Here is an 8,520-nt window from a genome sequence, read left to right as displayed (position 1 = left end):
CTTTCTTTAGTTCTAAAACACTACATTATTTACTATAGTATTTTTTCAACACAGGCTCATTGTGAATATGTACCTCCATATACATTTCTGGACATTATAGCCAGAGCTAAGTATGGCTGAATTTTTTCTTTAAAACAAAATGTATGACGCTGTCGACGGCTTCTGTTTTTTTTTCACGCTACCAGCTGACCATGATTGATCGGACGGTCGGTCAGTCAGTCAGTCGACAGTGGCCTCTGGTGGATTTACGTGAGAACAGCAGGTGTGAATAGCACTCGCGCAAGAAATTTGAGACCTGAAAAAGCGTACACAGCGCCCTCTGGTGGAATCACAAAAACAAAAACTGCAAAAACTGTAGCTCCTGGAACATATTTTGCGCTCTCCAGAAATGTAGACAGGGGTACATATCAATAATGATCCTCGGTTATAATTCTGACCTCAACTGTATAATAACTTTAACTGTTAAATGCTGTTAGTTAATAGTTAATACGCTAAAGTTATTAGCAACTAATACATTCATGGTAACTAATAACCTTCACTTTTCTGATTTTGACTGTAATGCAACCCCCCCCCCCCCCCAAATAAACTCGTATTTTAGCGATTAGTTGACTTGATTTAATAAGTATAAGGCGGCGAGCTTACTCTCTCTTTTTTAAGTAAATAAACTATGTGCATAATTAGCAATGTTAAGTCAACGTGTTTGCTGACTTTTTAAAATTAAAATCATCTTGTTGCTTTTAAGGGTTCTCAGTTGTTATTTGAAGTTACTAATTCCACAGCGTGTATATATAACTATAACGGTGATGCATGATGAGCAGATGCTGTGCTTTTATTTCCCATCAGAAAGAGTCCGATTGCGTCATGCATTAGTCTGTGTTGTCCTGTCATGTGTTTGGTGTGGATGCATCGCATTGCTGCGGGTCACTGGGACAGGGGTCACTCCTCGGACTTGGATCCACACAGCCGCGGCTCGACGTGGCACTGTAAGTGTAGTATGTTTATTTGTTTTGGCTAATGATCAACTCCTGCAGGTCTATATATATATATACCTATGTGTGTGTGTGAATCCACCCTCCCTCAGGCGCGCGCGTAACAGCCAGAGCGCACTCGAGGCGCGTCATCTAAACGTGTGACGGTAACTTTTGATGGATTACTCCACCTGTAAGTGCTCAGGTGCAGCTCACTTCTCTGCATCCACCTGCTAGTGCGCATCTTTCTCCAAGACTGTCCAGAACTCAAGCAAGCAGAACATGCATTTATTTTCATGTCTGAATCTATCCACGCTGGTGGTGCTGTGCGCGATCTCGGAGCCAGGAGCGCGCGCTGCCACTACAGGCTGTCCGACGTGCGGTTTACCGGCGATGGAGAAGGGCTCGGAGCAGCAGTACCTGGTGGAGATCGCCAAACAGCAGATCCTGAGCAAACTGCACCTGCGGGAGAGGCCGAACATCACGCAGACGGTCCCGCGGGCGGCGCTCATGACGGCGCTGCGGAAGCTCCACGCTGGCCGCATCAGACAGGACGGAACCCTGGAGCTGGAGAACAACCTGCCGAACTCGCGCTCCAGCAACCAGGCGTACGAGATCGTGAGCTTCGCTGATGTCGGTGAGTTCATCTGACCTGCAGAATAACCATCATAACATTCACTCTTAACAGAGGAGTGCGCGCATACACACTCTCAGAAATCTCACTGTCATCTATCTATCTATCTATCTATCTATCTATCTATCTATCTATCTATCTATCTATCTATCTATCTATCTATCTATCAATCAATCAATCTATCTATCTATCTATCTATCTATCTATCTATCTATCTATCTATCTATCTATCTATCTATCTATCTATCTATCTATCTATCTATCTATCTATCTATCTATCTATCTATCTATCTATCTATCTATCCATCCTGTTAGGAACAAAAACGTAACTTTTGGTAATGTAAAGGATACCGCCCTAGTGACAGATTTGCCACGACAGACAGGTAACTAGTTGCCTAACTATTTATATGGGATGAATTTAAACAAACAAATAAAGTTAAATTGAACTTAAATTGAGATACGCAGCACATTCGGATAGACGGATCAGCTTTTACGCAAACGCGCACACTGAATTCAACAGTTTACCAATGACTTACATGGAGAAACCGATTCCCTCAATGTTAAAACTAGCTATACGTTAAAAGTTATGATACTGTATACACATCTGCAAGAGTATAGACTAGCAGCCCACATTTGAGCTTCTATATTGTTTATAAGAAACATCTTTAAACGTGTTTGTGTTCATGCAGTTTTGTTCAGTTTTAACCAACATTTCACGTGGAGAAACCGATTTCCTCAATGTTAAAACTGTTTTAATATTAAAATGTGCTATATACACTTTTACTACATTAAAGATTAGTACATGACTTTTTTGCTGCTCATAAAACCATCTTCCAATGTGCATATATGGACAGTTTTATGAATAAATTACATTGAAAAAGATGAATCCCTCTAAAACCGCTGAGGTTTTCATAGTCAAAGTCAATTTGATCCTATAATAATAAAAATTAACCCTTTAACCTCCTGCTTTACCAAGTGGTTGATCATATTTTGACTGTTTTAAATAATGACTGTCAAAGTCATTTAAAGCATGCATGTTTTAAATAATGCTTTACACACACAGCATTGTTGATTACCAAAACAAATCAAACAAACATAATCCTGTTGCACTACTTCACTTGGTTTGGGTTTTATTGTAAATAAAAAATAAGAAAGCATGTTAAATGAGAATCTGAGATATTTTATGGCATACTTCAAAAAATAAAGATGATTTAGTATTCAGAATTGATTATTTTTAAAAATAAATTGGTCTTGCACTTCATATTTTCTGATTTTTATTAGTATATGTATTAAATACGGTACTTTTACCATAAAACCGACATTTCAACTGTTTGGTAGAGGTTGATATTTTAGAAATTATGGGATGTGTTTAAAGGTAAAAAATGCATTGAGTGTGTTAACTAGCAACATAAGGAGTTAAGAAATTAAATCCATTTTTTTTCCTGGTGGTGCAATTAATGGGATAGGAAAAAACAACCCAGCAGTTTGTTTTGTCAATATTTTATCCAAAATTTTAGAGATCCTTTATTAAGTGATTTCCTTTAATGTCAAAACAAAATAAAAAAGATTTTTCAAAAGTGCATTTATAAATTGTAAGATCAGTACCTGTGTGTGCTTGGAAATCATTAATAAAACGTTCTTAAAAGTGGCTGGAATGATCAAAATCAGATCAGCTTTCTTCAATGATGACCCCGATTCCTATAGGTCAAATATATTTGTTTAAGATAGCTTATGTGTGCCATCAACAGTGTTTACTGAAATACTCAATAATCGAGGCTAGCAAATCTTATTATAGGTTATATATATTTAAAAATATATATATATATTATTATTAATATATTATATTATTATTAGGTTATATATATATATATATATATATATATATATATATATATATATATATATATATATATATATATATATATATATATATATATAAATAAAATCAAGTGAGAAACCAGTTATACACTTTTACTATATTAAAGATTAGTATATGCCTTATTTGCTGCTCATAAAACCATCTTCAAGTGTGCAGTGAATAGTTTTATGAATGTATTATTAAAAGTTATTATTATTATTATTATTATTAAATAAATAATATTAGTTAATATTATTATTAAAAGTTTTATGAAAATATGAATCCTTCTAAAAATGCTGAGGTATTCAACCCATTTAGTCAAAGCCGATTTGATCCTATAAAATACAAATAAGACAAATTAACCCAGCAGTTGGTTTTGTCCATATTGTGCCCAAAATTGAGTTGAAATAACCCTTTTTAAAGATCCTTTCTTCAATGATGGACTGATGTTTTAATTGTCAAAAACAAAACAGATTTTTTTAAATGCATTTATAAAATGTAAGATCAGTTCTAACTACCTATAAGTGCTTATAAATCATTGTTTAATCTCTTTAAAATGCTTTAAATGAACAGAATAAGACCCATTTTCTTCAGTGATGACCCGAGTTTCTATAGGTCAAAATATATTTGTTCAAGATAGCTTATATTTGCCATTAACTGTGTTTGCTGAAATGCTCAATAATCAAGGTTAGCAAATCTTATGCATGATAGGTTTTATATATAATAAAAAAATCAAGTGAGAATCCATGTATGGAAACCATTTATTTAATGATAGAAGTTCAGAAGTCTTGTAACTCCAGGGTTTTTCGAATGAGTATTTCAATGAGAGCCCTATAACGTGTTAAAGTTCACGCCAAAATTAAAATGCACTCACTATTTACTCTTCCAAACCTTTATGTGTTTCTGTTGAACACAAATGAAGATATTTTAAAGACTGTTGAAAGCCTGTAATCACTGTCTATAGTAGGAAAAACAAAAACTAAAGAAGTCAACGCTTGCAGGTTTCTAACATTTTTCAAAGTATCTCTTTTATGTGTTCAAGAGAAGAAAGAAAATGATTTGAAAAAAGGCAGAGCAAAGGATGTCAGAATGTTTCGTTTTGAGCGAACCATGCTTTTATATACACTTTTAAACCATTATTATTATCATTGCACAGTTTTTGTCCGAGTTTTTCCCCACAACCACAGCAGATTGAATACAGAATACAGCTTACTTCAACATTGCAGCTCTTCTGATTCAGATGGCACTTATAACGTGAATCAAGTAAATATTAACAGGAAAAACACTGTAGAATTATAACTTACAGTAAAAAAAACTTTATACATATACATATATATTAATTTTAATACTTTACTGCATCCATTTATTATATTACTTTATTGATATTTGTTCATTTCCCAGTACTGGGTTGCAGCTGGAAGGGCATCCGCTGTGTAAAACTGAGGATAAGTTGGTGCTTGATGAATAAAGTGACTAAGCCGATGGAAAATGAATGAATGAATGTTATTTATTCACTTTACTGTAATGAAATTTAGTTTACCATTTACCATAATAATGTAGCTTACCATTAAACTGCATTACATTTGCTTTCTGCTGCGATTTTTGCACGGAAGAATCCTGGAAACCACAGCTATCATATTATCCTGTCAGCTTTACACATGCAACATTGAATTCTGGCATTAATTTACAGTAAATCTGACAGAATGCAGCTTACTTCAACACTGCATCTCTTCTGACATCAGTGCGTGTGTGTTTTCTCCACAGACGGTGATCTCCCTAACAGCATCGACACCAGTTTATCCTTCCAGTTCCTGCAGGAGAAAGGCCACAGTGTTCAGGTTCTGCAGTCCTCATTATGGCTGTACCTGCGTCCGTCTGAAAACAGCCGTATCAGCGCAGAAATATACCTGTCGGACGGCGCAAACCGAACCCTGGTTCTGCAGAGGAGCGTAGACGCGGCGCGGGGCGGATGGCACACCTTCCCCGTCGCAAGCACACTGCAAGCATTTCTGGACGGCGGACAGCGGCGTCTGCGTCTGGAGGTGCACTGCGAGGATGCAGGACGAAATCTGTGCAAAAAAGAGCCGACAGAAGACTCGTCCCATCAGCCGTTTCTTGTTGCACAAGTGCGTCTGCGTGAAGATCCGTCCAAGCACGCGCTCAGCAAACGCTCCCTGCGCTGCGGCGACGATGTAAGCGTGTGCTGCAAGAAAGACTTTTATATTAAGTTTCGAGACATTCAGTGGCAGGACTGGATCATTGCTCCTGAGGGCTACCATATGAACTATTGCATGGGTCAGTGTCCTCAGCATTTATCCGGCTCTCCCGGCATCGCTTCTTCATTTCACGCTAGCGTTTTCAGCCAGCTGAAAGCAAACGGTATTAATACCGCGGTGTCGTCCTGCTGCGTGCCCATTCAGAGACGCCCGCTGTCTATGGTCTACTTTAATTCACAGCACACTATTGTGAAGACCGACGTGCCGGATATGATAGTTGAATCGTGTGGGTGCACATGAACAATGCTCATTCGTTATTTAGGCTTATTTATAGTTGAAGAGTAAATTATTCCTGTGAAATTTAAATGCACATATTTCCCTTAAGTGCTGTTGTGTTTCATCAAGCTAATTTCTAATGACTGATTCCTTTGCCATGATGGCAGTGCATCTTATTTTACTAGTTGTTTTGCAACATACTCAAGTGCAATTTATAAGCTTAACTATTGTAACTAGTATAATTAACTTATTTATTAAGGTAACTGGTTGCAAACTATTAATTTGGGCTCAATTTAAACAAACATATTAAGTTGACAATACTAAATCTAATATATTTGTTTAAATTCAGCTCATATTAAGTGTTTGCAATCACTTACCTTAAAAAAATGCATCATTTTTGTCAGAGTAGGTTAACTAGGTTAATTATTGGACAACTGTGGTTTGTTCTGTAACCAATCAGAACAGCAACATTAATTATAATGACATTAAAAACTGCTTTTATCCCAGCCAAATTAAAAGATTTTACAAGGTAGACAATATTATAGGAAATCCTGTGAATGTTCTGTGTAAAGGCACTTGGGGGATGAGTGTTCAAATTTCCGTAATAAATTTGCCTTCAACTGTATGTGCTGAAATCCTCTCTAATGGAGGCTTCGGCTGCATGTGAGCAAAGCTTATGCATTATCGCTCCTCATAAAATGCTCAGGGAAATCAAAGTCACTGTAAATGCAGACTGACCTGTGATGTGGAGGAAACACAGGGTTCCCACGGGTCCAGGAATTGCTGGAATATGTATTTATATATATATATATTTGTCCAGGTCATGAAATATCAGGGATTTCTGTGTGTCACTTTAAATTTTACAAATGTAATTGGTTTATGTCATGCTGTTTCACGCCTATTCTTGTTATGTCTAGTTATTTTCAGCTCAATTGTAATTATTTCTTATCAACTGCACTGCACAAATTTGTTGTTGCCTTAATGTTATTAGTTTAAATTAAATGTGTAAATCAACTTACATCAATTAAACAGACTTAGAATAGCATGTTAAAACATGTGCAACTTAAAATAATCATTTAAAAGTAACATAATATCACCTTTTGGTCATTATTTAACAGTGTTGAAATCACTGAAGCCAATCGCATGCTTTTAGGGCTAACATTTTAGGATAATATAAGAGCTTTGGCTTCAATATTTGGCTTTAAATGAAAACTCAAGCTAAATATAAACTGCCATTGAGCTAACAATCTAATCTAATCAGAAATTGATCAATTATTGTTCTCATGGAGGCTATTAAAGTCATGCAAAATAATATCCAAGCTTAAATAATTGTAATATTATGATGCAATTATTTGACCATGCTAATCTAATATTATATTATTAATGTGCAAGCACAACAGCGGCCTACATGTCCATGCAATCCAGCTTTTAAGTCAGCGAAAGGATATTTGATATTAAAGTGGGAACCCTGTATATATATTTAGATATTAGTAGTGCATCAGTTGTGTAAGTGTAGCATCAGAATCTGACGAAGGTGTTTTTTTCTCAAGAGTTCTTCTTTTGTGACTGTTTACGCTACATTGCACCAGCAAATGCAACTCAATCTGTGCTCCAAGCTGCTTTATTCAGTTCAAACAGACACGCTTTGGCTTTTATTTTGTAATATTAATACATTTTATTTATGGGATAATCTACAAACAGTACAATAATCTACATTGCACATGTTACACGTGTATTTCTGCCATGTTTATGCGTTTATTTTTTTATGTGTTACGACATTTCTCACTTTGTCTAGTTTGAAGCACTTCCTAGGGATGCATACTAGCTAGTGTAGGGTTTCATGCTAACAGCATTTTTTGCACTTTACTGTACCTGTTATTTTTTTGCGTAGATAAGCCATGCAAACCCAATCTACACTGTGTGTTTTGTGTATGTTTTTGCTTTGACTGAAATATGATACTGTAACTTATGGCACAGCTCCCTCCGAAGGAGCACAGAGATTAATCCTTTCTATAATTTTATATAATAAAGGGATATTTTCTTAAGTGTGATATAGCTTGGAAAAAAACCTGTTGTACTTTGTAATTTTGCTGAATATATATTTTTAAAAATAAAGAGTTTTTTAAAGCATTTTCCTCATTCCTTCTGTTTATGAGACTCTAAAAGGAGGTCAAAGGTCACATTAAAAGACTAAATAAATGAAGATGAAATCCTTGCTGATATTACAATATCCCTCTATGTCATACAGTCTCTTATCAGCTGACAAGATATTGATCATTACCCCTGGAAAAGAGCAGCATTTCTGTGAAGTCGATCAATAATGTCTAAAAGGCAAAGAGCGTGTTTGCTCGGGCAAATAATTGAAGTGGTTTTTATAGATGTCTATATTTGACGAGTAAACAACGATGAAATATTTCTGGCATGACTTCAATCCTTTATAGACAGAGAGACAAAAATGGACAATTTATCATAAAGATAGGATCATCGGTTTAGTTGTGAATATGATGTGATGTATACATGTAAATAAATATCAGAAATATATAATAAAATAAATAAAGGAAATAAAAT

At 35.5% G+C, this 8,520-nt stretch overlaps 1 protein-coding gene across 1 annotated transcript; it reads left to right on the top strand.

Annotated features, from left to right (window-relative positions):
* Positions 1–1,071: 1,071 nt before the first annotated feature.
* LOC130231205 (inhibin beta B chain) lies at positions 1,072–8,077 on the top strand. Its single transcript, XM_056460678.1, has 2 exons — positions 1,072–1,605; positions 5,225–8,077. Exons 1-2 carry the CDS (start codon positions 1,251–1,253, stop codon positions 5,974–5,976), a joined length of 1,107 nt encoding a protein of 368 aa, XP_056316653.1. The 5' UTR covers positions 1,072–1,250; the 3' UTR covers positions 5,977–8,077.
* Positions 8,078–8,520: the final 443 nt, after the last annotated feature.

Source organism: Danio aesculapii, chromosome 6, assembly GCF_903798145.1.
Source record: "Danio aesculapii chromosome 6, fDanAes4.1, whole genome shotgun sequence".
Classification (NCBI taxonomy): domain Eukaryota; kingdom Metazoa; phylum Chordata; class Actinopteri; order Cypriniformes; family Danionidae; genus Danio; species Danio aesculapii.
The sequence above is the reverse complement of the archived record's forward strand: the minus strand, read 5'-3'. Positions and strand labels throughout refer to the sequence as shown.

Coding starts and splice junctions, on each gene's coding strand:
- LOC130231205 (XM_056460678.1), top strand. CDS start 1,251: ATGCATTTATTTTCATGTCTGAATCTATCCACGCTGGTGGTGCTGTGC. Junction 1,606..5,224: donor CGTGAGCTTCGCTGATGTCG/GTGAGTTCATCT, acceptor TTTTCTCCACAG/ACGGTGATCTCCCTAACAGC.